Source organism: Medicago sativa, chromosome 8 (genome assembly GCF_051527215.1).
Source record: "Medicago sativa cultivar Bolivia chromosome 8, Bolivia_mono, whole genome shotgun sequence".
In the NCBI taxonomy this organism is placed as follows: domain Eukaryota; kingdom Viridiplantae; phylum Streptophyta; class Magnoliopsida; order Fabales; family Fabaceae; genus Medicago; species Medicago sativa.
Genome location: NC_140756.1, coordinates 87960032 through 87979853, shown reverse-complemented (window position 1 = coordinate 87979853; position 19822 = coordinate 87960032). Strand labels below are relative to the sequence as shown.

The following is a 19822-nucleotide window of genomic DNA, read 5'->3' as shown; positions in this document are numbered from 1 at the left end:
GCGACCATCACCCTCCGAAGTCACCACAAAATTATAACCACATTTCAATGCTAGACTTAACATTTCCTTTCCAAATGAAGGAATCCTAGTCTTTGCCACCCACCATTATAACTAAATTTAAATCTACACAATAATTTAAGGAGCTAACTACAAATTTTAATTAATCTTTTTCTAAACCAAATTTGCTTGAACGGTGTAGATATTATAAAATAAAAATAAAAAATTCAATTAAAATCAATAGAATACAAATAGAAATGTTGATAAACCGACAACGCACGACATATGCAGATGCACATGTATTTTGCTAATTGGTGATATAGAAGTTGGGAATCCCCGTGAACTTAGCTCAGTTGGTAGGATATTGCATATTATATGTAGAGCTGTCAAAATGAGTCAGGCCCACCGGGCTGGCCCTTCGGCCCTTTATTTTAGTGTGGGCCGGGCCGTAAAAAAGGTATGAAAAAAAAAGACCCTATCTTTTTGGGCCAGCCCATCGGGCCTGCATTTTAGATGGGTCGGCCTGGACTGGGCCGTCGGGCTTGCGGGCCGGCCCTTTTAAAACAATAAATTGTTTATAAATAGTTTTATTAGGTAAGACTAAATTATTTTATTATGTAATATTGAATTTTGTTGTCTTCAAGGTTCACTTTGAGAGTTATGATAAATACTCTACTTTTGCATTGATTCTTTTGTGCTATTTATCCTTATGGATGTTGATTTAATAGATGTTTTATATATAATTTAACTAAGTTTACGAAGACATGTGATTTATTTGATGTATAATAATTTATGTAATATGTTTCTATTAAAAAAAAAGTGATATGTAACTTTATTCTTCATTCCATCGATTTTTTTTCTTCCAAAAACAACAAAATAATACAATTTAAAATATGGGTCGGGCTGGCCCATCGGGCCATGTAGCCCACTACTAATTGGGCTGGGCTCAATTTTAGTAGCCCATGAATCAAGTGGGCTGACCCACTCAGACCCATTTATATGAGCTGGCCCACCGGGCGAGGCATGCCCATTTGACAACTCTAATTATATGCAGGGGCTGGGGTTCGAACCCCAGACACCCCACTTCTCCTGATTTAAAATGTGTGCGCTATAAGTTGGGAAAATGAGGACTACCCTTAGACAAATGTAGTAATAGTATATTGGAACTTGTCCACTCAAATCCTTAAGGTTATGTTTGGATTGATAGAATAAAGCGAAATGGAATGGAGATTTTATCCATTGTTTGAAAAATGAACGAAACGGAACAAATTATATTATTTTTATTCCACTTTTAACCCTATTTACAAAACACTGTTATTATATAAAACATATTAATTATTAGGGGAAATTACACTCACCTCCCCTAAGGTTTTCTTAAATAATACTAACACCCCCTCTAGTTTTAAACTAAACATTAACCTCCCTTAAATTTTATTGAAAGTGACAAACACACCCATTTGGATTAACAGAGTTAAATAACCGTCAGCTATCCTTCCAATTTCTTCCACCTTCACCCTCAATCACTGTGTGTCTCTCGTACCATCTCTTTCATTCACTTCCACCGTTGCCACTATGATTCTTCCAGTTTCATCATGAATCTATTAATTTGAAGTATTAATTAAAAAAATAATACAAAATTGCTAACAGAGAATCTTAATTAATTTAATTAGTTTAACAAATTAATAACAATAATAAGAAACAATGAATTGTGCGCTTTATGTTACTGTGGAGGTGATGCAAGAGACGAACTTTGTTCCTCATGATCATTCCTTAACTTTCGTTTTCGCTTACACTCTGTTTCAGTTCACAATTTTGTACTACATTATATTAGGATCCACAATTGAGTCATTGAACCTCTTTCACCTTTTCTGGATGATCACCATGATCCTCAATCACTTTACCCAACTTTGAAGGGCTTCAGAACCTGTTGGATTTGAAAAATGGAGATGATTGATGATAAAGGTTCAAACTTTGAAGTTGTTGATAATAAAATCTGCCCCATAATTTGATAAGGGACAATGGAGTGAGAACAAAATTGAAGTATTTCACAACCTGCTAACAGAGGAAGAGAATGAAGAAGGAAACACATGATGGAAGAGAGAGAGTGAGAGATAGTGAATGAGTGTAAAGGTCAATGAAAATGGAAGGGTAATTAACGGTGTTAATCTAAAGGGGTGTGTTTGTCACTTTAATAAAATTTAAGGGAGGTTAGTGTTTAGTTTAAAACTAGAGGGGGTGTCAATGTTTTTTAAGAAAACCTCAAGGGAGGTGAGTGTAATTTCTTTACCACAATAGAAGAATAAATTACATATATATATATATATATATATATATATATATATAGATCGATTTGCTTTGTTGTCGTTGTTTGTCCTTACGGCGTCGCCCGATCACCGTCGTTTCTGGTTCACTTCTGCTCGTCCAATTCTTCATTTAACCTTTGGTTTTCTCAATTGACTCTTTTTTTCCCTTAAATTCCAGATCGGGCTGCATGAATTTTACTATCAATCGATGAAATCCATTTATAGTTTTGTTATCTCAAGTAAAGACCCCTTTTCTTCAGCTTGAATTTTTTACAGTATTGGTTATCACAGTAGCGATTTGTATAACATAGTGTCAGAAAAAGGAAGATTGCTTCAAAAAAAAAAAGGAAGATGAACAGAGTGGGAGAGAGGGGGTGGAAGGAAATTGGAGAGCTTGTGAAGGATCACATGGAGCGAGCAGAATTAAGTGGAAAAAAATCTGAACCGTCAATTTTAATCCAATGACTACTGTTTATTCCTCTCATCTCTCATTATAAGCACTCCTCTCATTTGATACACCCTCATATTAAAACTCCTCTCACTTGGTAAATGAGATGTATCAAGTGAGAGGAGTTTTAATATAAGAGGTGAGAGGGTTAAATCACAGCCCTTAGATTGATCTTTACCATGATATCTCATTTTTACAAATGCAGCGGAATTTCATAACCTTCAATCCTGATACCCTTCTTCTTTCTTCTCTCACACACTTTTACAAACACAGTCAGATTCTGGTCACCAGAATTAAGCAAATTGCATATTCAGGAAATATTGTTATACATGTGCTTCCATTAATCATTGCCGAAGAGGAAAAATATAGTCATATTTCTTTTATTTCATGAACACATCTTTTCTTGTTGAAGATTTGCACACGAGAAAACAAACCCATTTACCTCTTTTCTTTATTTTTTTTTTCTTTGCTTTACAAATCATAATTTTTGATACCTACCTATAAAATTAAGCTAAAAAATTATTATAGAAAATCCAACGCGGAAGAAAAAAGGGTGTTTAATTGAGATGACCAAAACTATATATAAATGGGTTTCAACATGATAAAAAAAATCATGGATTCCCGATCTGGAATTGAAGAGAAAAAATACATGGCAGCTCATGATAACGAATTGAAGAAACAGGGGGTAAAGATGAACAGTCGATGAAGATTGAAGGGATAGAGGAAACGTTCTTTCAGAAGAAAAAAGAAAGAGAAGAGCACGCGTATGCTTGTGTGTGCCGATCCTATTTTAGTGGATTTTGATCTGGACCGTGTATTTTGATCCAATGGTTGCTATTATATCCTCTCATCTCTCATTTTAGTTACTCTTCTCATTTGATATGCTATATATATATATATATATATATATATATATATATATATATATATATATATATATATATATGGCTTTAAACGCTCATTAAACAAAATTAGTCCTATTTTTTTTTAAATAATTTAATATAAGAAAAAATTGTGTGAGATCAAATGTTTATATCTTGAGTATTATGTCTAATAAAACTATGGATTATGATACATAAATAAAATAAAATCACCCTAAAAAGTAAAGTACTGAAATGCCAAGTACATGTGGAAAGAAAAAAAACTCCATATTAAAAGTAACAAGATAAAAAATATATCATGTAATTATCTACGCTATATCTTACATAAGAGTTCTAAATTGCATTTCCCGTCCCGTAAAGAGGTGCGGAAACTTCCAAAATATCAAAGCATGGTATTCAACATTGTTCTAAGCATTTTGTTAAACCTGCATGCAAGATAAACAATTAAAACAGTGGGTCAAAACTAAAAACCTGAAAACCTACGTGGGATAAATTGCACTCTACATGATGACACGAGTATATGTAGCCAATCAAGAAGCAAAATGGGATAATTAAAAGAAAAAAACTAAGGATGAAAGAGAAATCCGAGTTCAATTTCTAGTTTTAACAACTCTTGACCGTACTTTACTTATATCTCGACCGACTTCAGATTACTAGGGAGTCTCCCCTTAAAAACCAAAGAGTTAATATATATATATATATAACATGTTAATTACATTGATGATCAAAGACATATTAGGCCATAGCAAATATAGAAGAAGGCTTAATTGGACATTTGGTCCCCTAAATAATTATGCATTTACATTTTGGTCCCATAAATTGTAAAACTCACATTTTGGTCCCCTTGGTTTTGCTCTGTCAGTCAAAATGATCTCATCCGTTAGTTTTTTAATGTCTAAAATTTTTGATATGATTTTAACCGTTTAATTGCATGTCCATTATACCTATAGTAAACCATCAACACCTAATTTTTTTTCATTTTTCATCATCTTCTCTCTTCTTCCTCAATCTATAAACATTTTTCCAAAATTCTTTTTCTTCCAAAATACAAATTCAAAGAAACACAACATAACATACAAATTACAACAACCTTCAAGAAAAATTCACCACCATCATCTCATCACTACACATAAACAACAAGAAGCTTTCTTTAGAAAATTTCAAGATCAATACATGATCAAGGTTAAAAGAAAACAACATCTTCATCCAGATTAAGTGTTTGGCGCTGGACATAAACTGTTGTAGACCACTACCCAAATCAAAACCTATCAACTTCTCATTCCCACTTCTCAATTCTTTTACCCCATAAATGTTCTTCTTCTTCCCCCATGAAGACCATTACTCATTCCCACATCTTGTAGATCACTACTCGCAAAACAAACACAGAAAATAAAAACACCCTTTTATAAATTCTAGAAAACAATGAAACCTGATATGAAGATGATGATTCTGGTGAAGCATACAAAACCCAGTTCTTTAACTTCCACCATACTGGTTTTGGGTTGAACTTTGAATTATACCCAATTCGCAGAATCAAAGTTTATTTTGTAAAAATTGAAGCTTTTTGCTTTGTTTCAAAGCTATGGATTTGAAAAATCGAGAGTATTGTGGGTTTGGGATGTAGAACAGTAGATCTGCAATGGTGAGTTGATTTATAGAATGAATTAATTTAGATTGGTGGTTGGGCTTCAACAGTGATGTGCAAAGGTGTGTTAAGATAGGTGGTGACGGTAGTTGTGTTGGATTTCTTGTGTGGATTGTGGTGGCGGTAATGGATTATTATTTTTAGGTTTCGTTCTTTTATTTTTCTGGATTTTTTAGTTATAAATATGGTGTGATGATGATACGAAGATGAGTGAGGAAGAAGATGAAGAATATGAGAATTAATTAGTTGTTGTTGATTCACCGTAAGATAAAATACACCTGCGTAATCCAATGGCCCTCCTTTTAAAAAAAATCAAACGGTTTAAATTAGAATAATTAATAGGATCTATGGTGGACCACTCTTAAAGTTGGTCTACCATAGACATTTGGAGGTTAAAGTTAACGGTCAGGACCTTTTTAACTGACGGAGCAAAACCAAGGGGACCAAAATGTTGGTTTTACGATTTCTGGGACCAAAATGTAAACTTGAAATTATTTAGAGGACTATTTATGCAATTAAGCCTATAGAAGAACCATGCCAATACCAATACCATGTCATGCAAGCCTCTTCCATCCTAACCATAGTAGTAAAAGACATACTCCCTCCGTTTCAAAATTAGTGTTGCTTTAGCCAAAAAAATTTGTTTCAAAATGAATGTCACTTACGGTTTTCAATGCAATAATAACTTTTTCTTTTCAATTGTACCTTTCAATTAATACTATGTTACACTACTTCCAAATTATTATTTTTTCTTTAATGAAAAACAAACCAATAGTTGATTAAGATAATTTGGTAAAATTGTTATGACATTTGACTACTTTATTCCATTCCTTAATCTGTGTGCAATTGGCTAAAGTGACACTCATTTTGAAACGGATGGAGTACTTAAGTTAATGATGATCAAAGAAAGTCAACTACTAACTCCAAAACTCTAGCATAGTACTCCATCCGATCCTATTTATAAGAAAAGTTTGACTTTTTTAGATTTATTGAGTAATTGATGTATCTTGTCTAGAATATAGACCAAATATATCATTTATGCAATGAATCAAAAAAAGTTAAATGTTTCTTATAAATAAGACCGGATGGAATATTGTCTATTGTATCTTTTGTAGGACCACTATAATAGTAGTGTCATAATTATTACGACACAAAGCAAAATACTTATGGATGGGGGAGTGAGATAGTTTCTTACCTAGGAAGGTGAACCATGATAGTCGTTCGATACACCACTCAAACAAGGAGATGAATCTTGACCTGCAATGATTAATCCAAACTAAGCTTTGTTTTGAGAAATTTTGTATATGTAACAACTTAAAGATGGGTAAAAAAAACATGTTTTTCAAATGTATACATTGACACACAAAAACACGAGAGTACGTACCAAAAAATTGAGAAGCAAGAAGAGACGGATCAGGAAAACTAAAATTTCTAGGCAATGGTTCATTCACAAAATTTGAGTTGGGTTCGACAATAGTGATTGGTGTAGGTGAAGCCACACTGGCATTTGGACTTGCCTCCATGATATTTCCATCAATACCAAACATGTGAGGAGAAGAATTTGAATATTCAGGTTCAGATACCATCCACCCATTGATTTCTTGTTGTAAACCCATGTTTGAGTTCTGAGTATTATAAGGCATGCTTGAAATATCACCACGAGCAGACATATCAACCATACCAAATGATGAACCACCATTATTAGACACATTAGTTAAACTGGAATTCGCACCGTGTAGAATATTTCCATGGTTCAAACTTCTTGGAGTTTGCACATCGGTATAATAGCACGTCGGATTCTCAATTACTGTAAATTAAAATGACATTCAGAGCCGGAAAACAAACATTATAGAAATTGAACTTTGAATATCATGCTTCTAGAACAATAAATATGTATTTTGAATTTTCAAAATGATAAAAGTTACAAAATGTCTTGACTTGAACATGTCACATTATTATATCATAGTTGCATTTAAGTGTGAGAAAATAAGAAGAAACTTACTAGCATGGAGATGTGATCCATTAGAATTTGGTAGTGATGGAACTAAATGATGATGAAATCCAATAGAGATAGGCAATGATGCAACCATGGTTTGTTCCGAGACCATTAATTGCCTTTGTTTCTCCAGCAATGCATTGTATTGTTCAATTTGTTGATATAGGGCCAATCTTGTATAATAATCTTTGAAGAACGCCTTATTTTCTGCATTAAGCCTATGCCAGACTAAAAAAATGAAGGGAAATGAGAAACTTATTGTGGTTTTTATTATGGCCAAATACCTCCCCAGGTCCTTTAAGTTTCATGTTTGTTTCAGATAGATCCTTTAAGTTTTTAAGGTTTCAGATGGGTCCTTTAAGTTTGAAGTTTGTTTCGGATATGTCCTTTAAGTTTCTAAGGTTTAAAATAGGTCCTTTAAGTTTCGAGTTTGTTTCAGATAGGTCCTTTGTATCAACCTCTGTTATGCCAAAGTTGATTTGATAGAAAGGACCTATCTGAAACAAACTCGAAACTTAAAGGACCTATCTGAAACCTTGGAAACTTAAAGGACATATCCGAAACAAACTCGAAACTTAAAGGAGCTATCTGAAACCTTAAAACCTTAAATGACCTATCTGAAACAAACGTGAAACTTAAAGGACCCAGAAAGGTATTTGGCCTTTTTATTATTATAACCAAAATGGAAAAATCACAAGGCTAGATATATAATGGAAGCCTTGAAATTAAATTATTTGCAGCAGCGGCTTAATAAGTAATGACATGAAATTAAATATATTTTTTTTGTTACATACATGAAGTTAAATATTATTACCTCCGTTCTTAAATATTGAACTTTTTTACCAAAATCACGGGAATTATGAAAGTTTGGTAATAGTATTAAATTTGTATAGTATAATTTGTGCCCTAAGGACACATGTTAAGTATTAATTTCATTCCATTAATGGTAAGAATTTAATGAAAAAGATTAATATTAAACATTTTAAACAATAAATTAACACAATTTCCAATAAATAATTTCTATTAGTGGAATTCTTAACATGTGCCCCAAGGGCACAAGTTAACATTTCCTTATAATTATTATTTTTTTTACAATTTTATTTTTAAGAGAGAGTTAGTTTATTTCAACATAATATTTATTGTTGATCGAAGAAAATGATGCAAAATAAGTAAGAATATGTTGGTATAATTGGATATACAAAGCTTTCAAGTTCCATCTTATATTTCTTCAAAAAGTTTGGTACCTTCTTTAGAAGAATAGCCCAAATATTAAATCAAAGTAATTATAAGGTAAATATAGCAAGATTAGAAAAATGTACGTCAAAGACAATGATGGGAATGTGAGATTAATTAAGTAAACAAAGAATGAAAAGTAATTAAAACATGTGCAGTTAATGAAGGAATCAGACTCTAGAGGTGCCTAATCCATGAATGCTTTTTTTAACCCACTTGATTGAAGTCACTAAACCAATAAATAAAGCAATTAATCTAGATTCTTTAATCTAATCTAGGCATGCAAAAATACTTCAGTTTCTTTAATTTGAGGTTTTTATGAAGGAAAATGTTGCTTATTTATGAAGTATCAACCAAACAAGAGAGCTAACGCCCCAAAAGTTAAACAAGGTCTCTTCTAAAAATCGATTCTTTTAGGGTCCGTTTGGTTCATAATTTAATTTTTGGAGGAGAGGGGATGAGAGGGGAAGAAATATTTTAATTTTTTTGTGTTTGGTTCAATTTTTAGAATGGAAGAGGAAAAGAGGGAGCAAAATCCTTCATAAACTCATTTATTGCTCCCCTCAAATTAGAATTTTTTTAAAGGGGAGGGGAGGAAAAGATATATGAATTAATACAATTTTAATTATATTGACATAATTATCTTCATATTTATTTTAAAATGTCAAAATTGTCTTTTTAAAAATTTAAGGCTTATTTATTCTTGTTTCAACTTATTCTTATTGCCTGCACTTTTTGCTGCAAACTTGCTAAAGTTTTCTTTCCAATTTACCTATTAAGTATTCTTTTCTTTTTTGAGAATTTTTTCGTTCTTATATTTTAGGCCAAATACCTCCCCGGGTCCTTTAAGTTTCATGTTTGTTTCAGATAGATCCTTTAAGTTTCTAAGGTTTCAGATAGGTCCTTTAAGTTTGAAGTTTGTTTCGAATAGGTCCTTTAAGTTTCTAAGGTTTCAGATAGGTCCTTTAAGTTTCGAGTTTGTTTCAGATAGGTCATTTATATCAACCTCTGTTAAGCCAAAGTTGATTTGATAGAAAGGACCTATCTGAGACAAACTCGAAACTTAAAGGACTTATCTGAAACCTTAGAAACTTAAAGGACTTATCCGAAACAAACTCGAAACTTAAAGGACCTATCTGAAACCTTAGAAACTTAAAGGACCTATCTGAAACAAACGTGAAACTTAAAGGACCCACGGAGGTATTTGTCCTATATTTTATTAAAGGAAACTTCTACGGTACACCTCACAAATTAAGGTTTATCGGTATTCAATTCCTATGATACAATTGGAGCTTATCGACAGAAAAGAATAAATTTCGATAATCCTTTTTTCTCCGGTGGCGAATAGATCAATGCATTATGTCATTAATCGTATGTATTCTATTCTTACGTTTTTTTTTATTTCAATATATTGGTTTATCCTTTTTCGTTGTATGCAAATTAAAACATTTATTAATAATTTCTTGTACATATTTACATAGAACTTAATTTAGCAAATATTAGATGGATTGTCGAGATAAAAAAATTACCGTCAACAAAAAAATTTCAAATAATTTTACATTCTACTCTAATATTTAAGAATACCTCATTTTTTTACAAGAAAAATTTATCATGATCTAATATTGTGTTAGAATTTTATGTTTGATTATTTATGGTGTTTTCATTTATTGAAATTTCATGTTGAATTTTTTATGAAATGAATAAATTTAAAACCATGAGATTGTTTTAAGATTAGAGAGACAAAAAAAAGTAAGTTGGTTTTAAAATATTTCCCCTCCCTATGTGAATCAAACATATATATTAAATTAAAATTTCTCCCCTCCCCTCCTCGACCTTAAGTAGTGTCAACTTAGCCAAATGAACCAAAAGGAAGTATATCGATGTTTTTATTGAGAACCTAAGACTGGGATATCAAGGTAAAGCACATAATAAAACTATCAATTTCTTCTGAAAAACTAATATTTTCTATTAAGGGTTGGAGATGACACAAACTTAATTATCGAGCAATGATACATAGACATACTTATGTGGCATACACCCTTGTACCTCCACATATAAATGCAACATGTGGCATTTTCTCTTTCTCTTTCTTATATGTATTAGGTGTCATGTTTTGGTTGGTAGTGAAAAGGGCAGTACAATGTGTGTATGAGAAAAATGTGTCTATGTATCTTTATTCTAATTATCAATGTCACGCTAGGGTTAAACTTCGTCCGTGGAAAATGATAGCTATATTAAAATTAGACCTTACTCATATTTCAGACATCTATGCTTTATTCATAACAAAATATTAACAATGTGCCAAGAATCAAATGAATAATATTACAAAACATTGCAACTAAAATATCAAGAAATTTACATATAGTAGAAAACATCAAAACTGAAGTGACAAAAAATAAAAGGAGAAAACTTTATTACCTATTTTAGTAATTACAGGCTCTATTTTTGCTTTCTTTTGTAGTGTGTTCATTACTTCTTTCAGGCTCATATATAGTTGTATGCATCGTTCTATGAGATATTTCACCTGTCATTGGGTAAAAAAGTTATTGTTAGCAATCTTTTATACATGTCAAGTGAACAGGACAGAAGATGGAATATCAAAGATATTTTGGAAGAGGAGTAGGAGGGAAAAGAGAACACAATTACTCAAGCAAGACTATATATATTAGTAATCCTTAGATAACTTAACTAGGCTATTGTTGCTATTTACTATTTAGTATAAAAAATTGTGAAATAGAGACTATAGCAGTGTTGCGTAGCGGAATTTAAACAAATTGATATATTCTATGATATGCATTTGACACCACTCACATTAAAAATAAAACTAAAAATCGTCAACTATAAAAATCCCAAACTACATAAATCCAATACACCTGATATTATACTATATTTGGTTGTGTTGAAAACTAATGGCCTAACCATAAGAGTAATTACCTAATCCCATCCATACAAACATATTACATTTTTTCCTAGATCCTTAATAAACCATACAGCGTACAATTCTCATTAGTTTTCACAATGAAAATAAATATAAAAAGAAGTAGGTAAAGATAAAGATAATTATACTTCGAAATGTGGGAGAGTAGTGACGATGGGCGGTGGTGGATACCGTGTTTACAGTGCTTGTTTTTTTTGGAGTTTGTTTTAGGTGGTGATATGTTTTGGTGGGTTTATCTTCAGGGGTGTTTTTAGGTGGTTATGGTGTACCGACTACATACGGCACCATTTGTATCTTGTTTCGTCCATACCTTGCGTCTTGCGAGGGTGGCGTTTAATTAATATTTGAGGATTAAAAAAAAAAAGATAATTACACTGTTTCTTTAGATGCTTAACAAAAATATTATTCTCAAGAAACAATGAAGAAAGATAAAGATGTTCATATATTCAAATCCTTAAAGAGAGATAAATTAATTACATGGTCAACATATTGACGAGTATCACGTTCCACATATCTCCTTGACATGTCGCAAACTTCAAAGATTGAGTTACCAACTAACTGACAATGTAAATAAAATAGAAGAGAAATTAAAGTCTCGCAAAATTTAAAAGAGAAAATACACACAATAGAAGCAAAACTTGAAATCAAACACAAACAATATTCATGATGAGAAGAACAATGCAAAACAAAGCACATAATATAAGTAGAATCTAAATCTTTTTTTTTTCTAATCAGCAAAAATTTATTCAACAGCAACACCCAATCAAAGGTGCTAGAAGGCAAATAGCAACCCAGGCAAAACCTACAAACAAACACACTAGAGACCAAAAACATACACAGCCCTCTCACAACAACAAGAACCAGAAAAACAAGGGAAAAAGAAAACCAGCTAAAACCGAACAGCAAGAAGACCCTGCGCACCAATAAACACTCCAAATTACCAACCCACTTGGGTTGACCTGGTGGTATTGACTTGGGTCTTGGAAGTGTGCTCTTCCGCAAGGTCTCAAGTTTGATTCTCTCCGGTGCCAATTTGGGTGGGCTATTTAGCTTCTTCAAAAAAAAAAACACTCCAAATTACCAAACCGAAAAAACTCAACCCTCTGAAACAATCTCCCAGACACCAACTCCATTCGTAAAACAGACAAGGGCATGCGTTTAATCTACTTAATTAAACTCCATATTCAAGACAACACTTTTAATTCAAATATGAATTTAAATGCATAAGTGAGATTTGATCAAACAAAAAGAAAACATGGCAGTGAGGAGTCCTATGATCAGAATAGTGAAAAGCTTTAAAACATAAAATTTGATGAGTTCATGTATATAGGGAAACGTAGGTACCTGAGTGTGAGCGAGAGAGATTTGAGGTTGACCTGAAATTAGAAACGTGAAGAGAGTGATGTACCGTGGCTTAGTTTTTTTTTTGTTTGGTAAATTTAGGGTTTGTGGTCTCGATATTTTTTGTTTTGATAAATTTAGGGTTTTTTTTTTTGTTTTTTTATTTTTTTCGCACATCAAAGACCTTTCAACATCTTAATGCCCCTACTTATTAGGTCACAAGTTTGCGTTACCAAGCTCGGTTGATAAATTTAGGGTTTGTCATTTCAATAATTATAATCTTGTTGGTCTTTACTAAATACATTATTTATAGGGGTGGGGTTGAAACTCCCGAATTATAATCCTTAGGTTTTTTTTGTTTGGTAAATTTAGGGTTTATGGTCTCGATATTTTTTGTTTGATAAATTTAGGGTTTGTCGTTTCGATAATTATAATCGGGTTGGATCTCCCGAATTTTCCTTAAAAATCAATTTCAGTATTGTTTGTCGTTTCGATAATTATAATCGGGTTGGATCTCCCGAATTTTCCTTAAAAATCAATTTCAGTATTGTTTTTAATTTTGAAAAAAAAAAAGAAGAAGCAATTATGGCTTGAGCATGTTAGTTCATATTTTGGCAAAGTTAGGCCGTAAAAGAGTAAGTCAACAAGCTCTTACCACTACGTTGATATCTTATGAATAATAAATAAAATGGTAATTGAGAGGTTATTTGAAAAGAAAGAAAAAAGACATAGATATATCTGGTAATTTAAGACTTTATCTATATTTTACACACAATTTTTTTCTTCTCAATTGGACAATTAAGGGGCTCTTTTCAGCCAGAAAGTTCAGACGGGCATTTTTACCCATCTTCACACTTTTTAATAATTATTAAATAGGATGGAAAATTTTAAGTTTTTCTATAAAAAAATTGAACAACAATTGTGATTAAAAATATCTTGTCAAAAAAAATTGATTAAAAATATATGTATGACTTTTAAATTGCAACAAATCATCTTTAACATTTTCAATCACACCAATAATATAACAAATATAATATAACTTTTTTTTCGGGACAAATATAATAGATTCTTATCTTTTTTAATAACACCAACAATATTAAAATATTTAAAAAAATATACTCATTGCCTCTATTGGGCTGGGGGCTGGTTTTTTTCTCTTTAGAAAATTACCCTCAACTTTCAATACAAATAACACATATAATAAAATGTAACAAACACGATTTGAGTATATATTTGTCCATTTTTTTCCTTTATCCTTTTGTTAGGGATTTTCCATTTATCCTTTAAAAAGTGTAACAAAGTAAATGAGTATATATATATACTTACTTTTTCGTTATTCAAATTATACATTTAAACAACTTTTTCTATAATAAATATTGTTATTGATGTCATTAAAAAATTAAGAATTTAGATAATATTTTTTGTTATATTGTTGGTGTCATTGAAAAAGATAATTATGGTTAGTTGAATTTGTTATAATTTGAAAGCAAAAATTTTACTTTTAATCAAAATCAAAATTCCATAAAGCACTGTTCATAATTTTAGCTAGTTATAGATAACAAAAAATAAACTTTATTAAAAAAACAAAAAAACTTCAATTAAATGACATAATAAAAAGGGGAAATATTGTATTTTTTTATAGTCGTTAAGTTTCATAATTAGAAAATAGATACCGTTTATAATTTACATGCATTAACGCAATAAAAAAAAGAACGGAAAGATTCCTTCGGAAAAAAAAAGAACAGAAAGATGGGCACGTGAGCGCCCGTCTTTTCGCTAGTATAATATATAATATATAATAAGTTTATAAATTTACAAAATCCACCTGTCTTTTCGCTAGTATAATATATAATAAGTTTATAAATTTACAAAATCCACCTAAGCTGTTTGGCCTTTTGCTTAATTGGAAGGGAAATAGAAAGATTTTTTGAAGAAATATTTTATTTGTTGAAAAAATATGTGATAAAGATTAAAAATAGAAAAGATCCTAAAAAATATTCGATTTTGTTTTAAGATTCTGCCACTATATAAGCGTGGCTATATTCTACAACTCCTTAGCACTTTTTTCCGGCCCTAATTCCCTTTGTGATTAAAGCTTGCACAGCTCAAAACTATACATACCCTTCTTCTTCTTTCATATTGCCTTGCCGCCATCAACAACAATGGCTGTGTCGATCCCTAAACGGCAAAAATCATCAACAACAACAGCCGTGTCGAACTCTGGATCATCATCAATAATAGCGGTGTCGAACTTTAAACGGCAAAAATCATCATCAACAATGGCTGTGTCGATCCCTAAACGGCAAAAATCATCAACAACAATAGCCGTGTCAAACTCTGGATCATCATCAATAATAGCTGTGTCGAACTTTAAACGGCAAAAATCATCATCAACAATGGTTGTGTCGATCCCTAAACGGCAAAAATCATCACCAATAGCCGTGTCAAACTCTAGATCATCATCAACAATAGCCGTGTCGAACTTTAAAAGGCAAAAATCATCAACAACAATGGCTGTGTCGATCCCTAAATGGCAAAAATCATCAACAATAGCCGTGTCGAACTCTAAATCATCATCAACAATAGCTGTGTCCAACTATAAACGGCAAAAATCATCAACATCAACTACAGAGGACGACAGGATAAGCAGCCTATCAGACTGTGTGCTGAGCCATATCATGTCTTTTCTCCCAACCCATACATGCGTTCAAATGAGCATTCTGTCCTCCAGGTGGCGCGACATTTGGAAAGATCTCACGGTTCTCCATTTATCTGACCACTCTTTTAAATTTGATGTCAATTTTATCCAAAACCTGGAAAAACGATTTCAACACTTTGAAAAATTTGCCGTTTTTGTAAACAATTTGTTGTCCCTCCGTTCGCACTACAAGATACAGAAGATGGATCTATCGTGTACTAAATCTCTCATCGATAACGAAGTCTGTCAAGATTTCATCAACACGTGGGTCCACTCTGTCGTTGGGTCCCACCTCAAGGAATTGAACGTCACTCTCTATTCCATAGACTCATACCACTTTGAGCTTCCTATTGCCCTCTCCGCTTGCACCAATCTCGTCTCCCTCAGGCAAGCATTTTTTATTCTTGGTAAATTTTAAATTTTAATAAATTTATATGTTATCACATAATTTAGTGAGATTAGTTTAAATTTTAATAGAATGTGTTAGGAATTATATATGTTAAAGGTTATATTTGTGACACTCATCTTTTGTAATATGATCATAACATATATTTACATGTATCTCAGGCTCGTTGGTGCAATATTTGTTGACCCACAGTGGTTTAAGAAGATTCATCTACCATCACTAATGAAGCTAAAACTTGACAACGGTTATTTGGAAATGTCTTCGATAAATGCCCTACTTTCTGGCTGCCCTATCTTAGAAACCCTAGATGCATACATTTGTGCTGAGGACTACGACAAAATTCGTGTTCCACCTACATTGAAGAGGTTGAATACTACTGTTGACTATGGCAATGAGCCTTCCCTAGAAATTCAAGCACTCACTTTTGACTATCTTAACACTACCCAAATAACATTTGGTGAAGTTAGCAGCTTGCAAAGCGTGGTGAAAGCATCTCTTGATGTTTTCTCTTCTTTGGATGATCCTAATTTGACCTCACATTTACTTAAGCTCTTTGGTGCTCTTTCTGGAATAAAACATCTGGTGTTGAGTATTTCAACAACAAAGGTATAGTTTTATTAGTGTGGATTAATATTTTCCTTAATTGTTATAGTTTTTTGAGAAAAAAATCACTTTTCTTAAAAAAAACAATCACTTTTAAAAGTATTGCATTCTTTGTTGCAGCTTTTTAAAATATTCAGAATTAAAAATAAAAAAAAAACAGAGAAAAAATACGGATCAAAATATTGAACTAATTTTGTAACAAAAAATCGTTTTTATATAGCTGTATCCAAACAAATTAAATTATTTTTTTACTAGGGTAAACAAATGCAAAATAGATTCTGATTTTTTCATAAAATCTCTATGAAATAATCTCTAAATTATTTTATGGCAAAATCACTTTTATTTTAATCCGTAACAAAACGGTCCTAACTATTTGTTATTGTGTTAAACCAGTGGCTTCTGGGTTGTCCCCGTGATCTACATTTTCCAGAATTTCATCATTTACTTCGTCTAGATCTTACTCTTCCATGGTTCAACTCAAAAAATTTGTTGAGCATGCTTCAGACATGTCATCAGCTTCAAGTTCTCGTAATTCATAACAAGAAGGTTTGTTGAGTTCTTAAGTTTGTTTAATTAAAAAAAGATTTTATTTAACTTCATGTACTATTTTTTAGGGATCGCCTAGGATTGCCCAATTTCCGATTCCCTTAGCTCTTTTTTATGTCCTTCTTGTCTTTTTTGTTTTATGGGTTCGGCACTTATTATGAGTATGCTTGTATTTGATTTGGGGTATTAAGGGATGTCAACCCAATTGGGACGTCTAACTACCACTTTAATGCAATTGCATAATGTTTTTTATGATTAGACAGGGCATTGTTTAATCTCGGCCTCACTGTTTGATGCCTTGGGTTCAGGGTGTGTTCCGTGTATGTGCGGCACCCTTTGTATGGCTATTGTTTTTCTATCCGCGAGTTTGTTGTGCACCTTGCATATGCTCGACGTGAATAATATTTGCTGTTTCAAAAAAAAAAAAAAAGACAACACATTGTTTTATGTGTGCTCCAAATGACTACAAGGATATATAACATGATTCATTGTCTTATGCATGTTGTTTTGTCTTTAATTACCAGCAGGAACAAGCACCCTTACCGGGATGGACTACACAATCAAATGTTCCTAATTGCATTGTATCACATTTGACCTTTGTTCAATTTAAAGGATATGAAGGATTACCAGATGAGTTGTTATTTGCTGAATGTATTTTGCAAAACGGGACTGTTTTGAAGACAATGAGTATTGCTGATATTTGGGTGGACCTAAGTATGAAGTACGACATTCTCAAAAGATTATCTATTGTGCCAAGGGCCTCTAAAGCATGCCAACTAATATTTGACTGAATTATATCTCGTTAAGGGTCTATTTGGTTCGAGATTCTTGGAGGAGAGGAAAGAAGAGGGGAGGGAATATTTTTAATTTGACGTGTTTGGTTCAATTTTTAGAGGAAGAGAGGAGGGAAGAGGAGGGAAGCATACCACTTTTTGCTTCCCCTAAATTGGAGTTTTTCGGAATGGTGGGAAGATGATCTCTTTAAAATTTTATTGTATTGCCAAAATTATAGTTAGATTAATTTAAAATCTCAATATTATCCTTGTAACAACTTTTATAATTATTAGATTATATTATCCTTGTAACAACTTTTATTATTATTAGGTTATATTATCCTTGTAACAAACTTTTATTATTACTAGGTTATATTATCCTTATAACAACTTATGAGACCTTAACATGTTATTTTCTTTCTTTAAATTATATCTTGTGTTATGATCTCTTTGATATTGAAAATGATAGCATAATCATTTTTGATTGATTTGTGCTGATATACCTACCTATATTTAATTTGTACCATCTCTTTTTACTATTAATTTCTTTTGAACACGATAAAGACTACTATTTTTTAAAAAAACTACTATTATTTTTTTCTTTAAATTATTTTTGTATGTTTAATTAAGTTTAAAGGTAAAACAGTAAATTAATTTTAAAATTTCTCCCTTCCCATATGATATAAAGGGCGATGTTTGTAGAATTGAAGGAATAATCAATATGATTCTAATGGTAATGTTTAGGAATTGAAAAATTTGTGGTGTATAAAATCACAACTCACAAGTTATTAAGTCAATTCCTGATTGTGAACGTAGCCTTCAATTTTTCAAACATCATTACACAATAAAATTCTTGCAATATTTGTAGCTGACCTCAGAGTAATATGAATCCAGACTATAAATTTGAGAGCTGGTATTTATTTAGAGTTGTGATACATGAAATGCTAGCAACACATTCTAACATACACTTTCCAACACTCTCTTTGATTGGTTAAAACTTACATGGATCCCACCAACTCATGTGGGTCCCATACAAATTTGGTAGGTCCCATGTAAATTTTAATCAATCTCTAATCATATTAAATTTCATGATTCACGAAAGTGCCCTGCAAGAGTCTCAAGTTGTTGCATAAGTCCCACATCGAGAAGTCAGCAAAGTCATTGAGTATATGTTAGACATAAATCCAGCTTCGAAGACTTGTTCCAACTCATACCATTCTAGGTTAGGATCAAGTGTAATATATGTTCTTATCGGTTGATATCTGATATGTGGTTCAATAGATCACACGATATTAAATTATTTTTTTGAGATATTTGATATGTGGTCCAATAGATCACACGATATTAAATTACTTTTTCGGAAGGAAGATACCACTTTAGTAGCTTCTTACTGGGTTTCTTATGTGTCACCCAAACGTCAAACAATATATGCTGATCTTCAGTATTGTTCAATTTTAATTTAATGAGATTTTTTTTACCCCATCCAACCTCAATTTTACTCTAATGAGAATATTTTGTTCCATCCTACCGCTCATCATGTTCCCTCTGTTCCAATCTCCGAACCATATAGTATAAGCAAAACAAGAAATCAAACTTAAGCTGACCGAGTGTTACGAATTGATCATTAAAAAAAAATTTGAACCACTTAAATCTTTTATGTTAATTAATTGTAATAATTTGGTCCTTTAAGTTTTTCCGTAACAATTCGGTACTTTAAGTTATATAACTCTAACGGGTATTTTAGATCCTAAAAATGTAAATTATTCAAAGCCTAAAAGTTACAATTAAATAGCTTAAAGGACCTAATCGTTACAAAAAATACTTAAGGACTAACTTGTTACACAGTTAAATAACTTAAAAACATAAGTGGTACCCAAAAAAATTTAAAGAACCAATTTGTTATAATTAAATAACTTAAAACTGGTGTAATTTAGCCTCTCTTTTTTTTTTCCCTGTTGTGTAGTCTTTTGGCTGCATCACAGAAACAAAAATCCAAACAATATTTTGCTATTTT

General features: G+C 31.8%; 2 protein-coding genes, 1 long non-coding RNA gene and 1 pseudogene across 4 annotated transcripts; 2 read left to right on the top strand and 2 right to left on the bottom strand.

The window, feature by feature from the left end:
- Positions 1–3828: 3828 nt before the first annotated feature.
- LOC146902874 (uncharacterized) lies at positions 3829–6457 on the bottom strand. The gene is made up of 2 exons (XR_015022358.1): positions 5059–6457; positions 3829–4054 (listed from the first exon to the last, which is right to left on the bottom strand). It is a non-coding gene; the product is annotated as an uncharacterized LOC146902874 (long non-coding RNA).
- Positions 6458–6469: 12 nt separating this feature from the next.
- Positions 6470–7364, bottom strand: LOC146902873 (uncharacterized). The gene is made up of 3 exons (XM_085737177.1): positions 7277–7364; positions 6659–7081; positions 6470–6531 (listed from the first exon to the last, which is right to left on the bottom strand). Exons 1-3 carry the CDS (start codon positions 7362–7364, stop codon positions 6470–6472), a joined length of 573 nt encoding a protein of 190 aa, XP_085593303.1.
- Positions 7365–14224: 6860 nt separating this feature from the next.
- On the top strand, positions 14225–18220 carry LOC146902872 (F-box/FBD/LRR-repeat protein At4g26340-like). Of its 2 annotated transcripts, none has more exons than XM_085734685.1 (4): positions 14225–15867; positions 16048–16492; positions 16883–17035; positions 17563–18220. In XM_085734685.1, the coding sequence occupies exons 1-4, from the start codon at positions 14945–14947 to the stop codon at positions 17824–17826; spliced, it is 1785 nt and encodes a 594-aa protein (XP_085590811.1). In that variant the 5' UTR covers positions 14225–14944; the 3' UTR covers positions 17827–18220. The 2 variants fall into 2 exon arrangements, with proteins under 2 accessions (XP_085590811.1, XP_085590810.1); XM_085734684.1 differs by having other exon boundaries at positions 17560–18220.
- Positions 18221–19010: 790 nt separating this feature from the next.
- Positions 19011–19185, top strand: LOC146902871 (U2 spliceosomal RNA; annotated as a pseudogene).
- The last annotated feature ends 637 nt before the right edge of the window (positions 19186–19822 follow it).

Coding starts and splice junctions, on each gene's coding strand:
- LOC146902873 (XM_085737177.1), bottom strand. CDS start 7,364: ATGGTTGCATCATTGCCTATCTCTATTGGATTTCATCATCATTTAGTT. Junction 7,082..7,276: donor TGGATCACATCTCCATGCTA/GTAAGTTTCTTC, acceptor TTTAATTTACAG/TAATTGAGAATCCGACGTGC. Junction 6,532..6,658: donor TCTTGCTTCTCAATTTTTTG/GTACGTACTCTC, acceptor TAATCATTGCAG/GTCAAGATTCATCTCCTTGT.
- LOC146902872 (XM_085734684.1), top strand. CDS start 14,945: ATGGCTGTGTCGATCCCTAAACGGCAAAAATCATCAACAACAACAGCC. Junction 16,493..16,882: donor TGAGTATTTCAACAACAAAG/GTATAGTTTTAT, acceptor GTGTTAAACCAG/TGGCTTCTGGGTTGTCCCCG. Junction 17,036..17,559: donor TCGTAATTCATAACAAGAAG/GTTTGTTGAGTT, acceptor TTTAATTACCAG/CAGGAACAAGCACCCTTACC.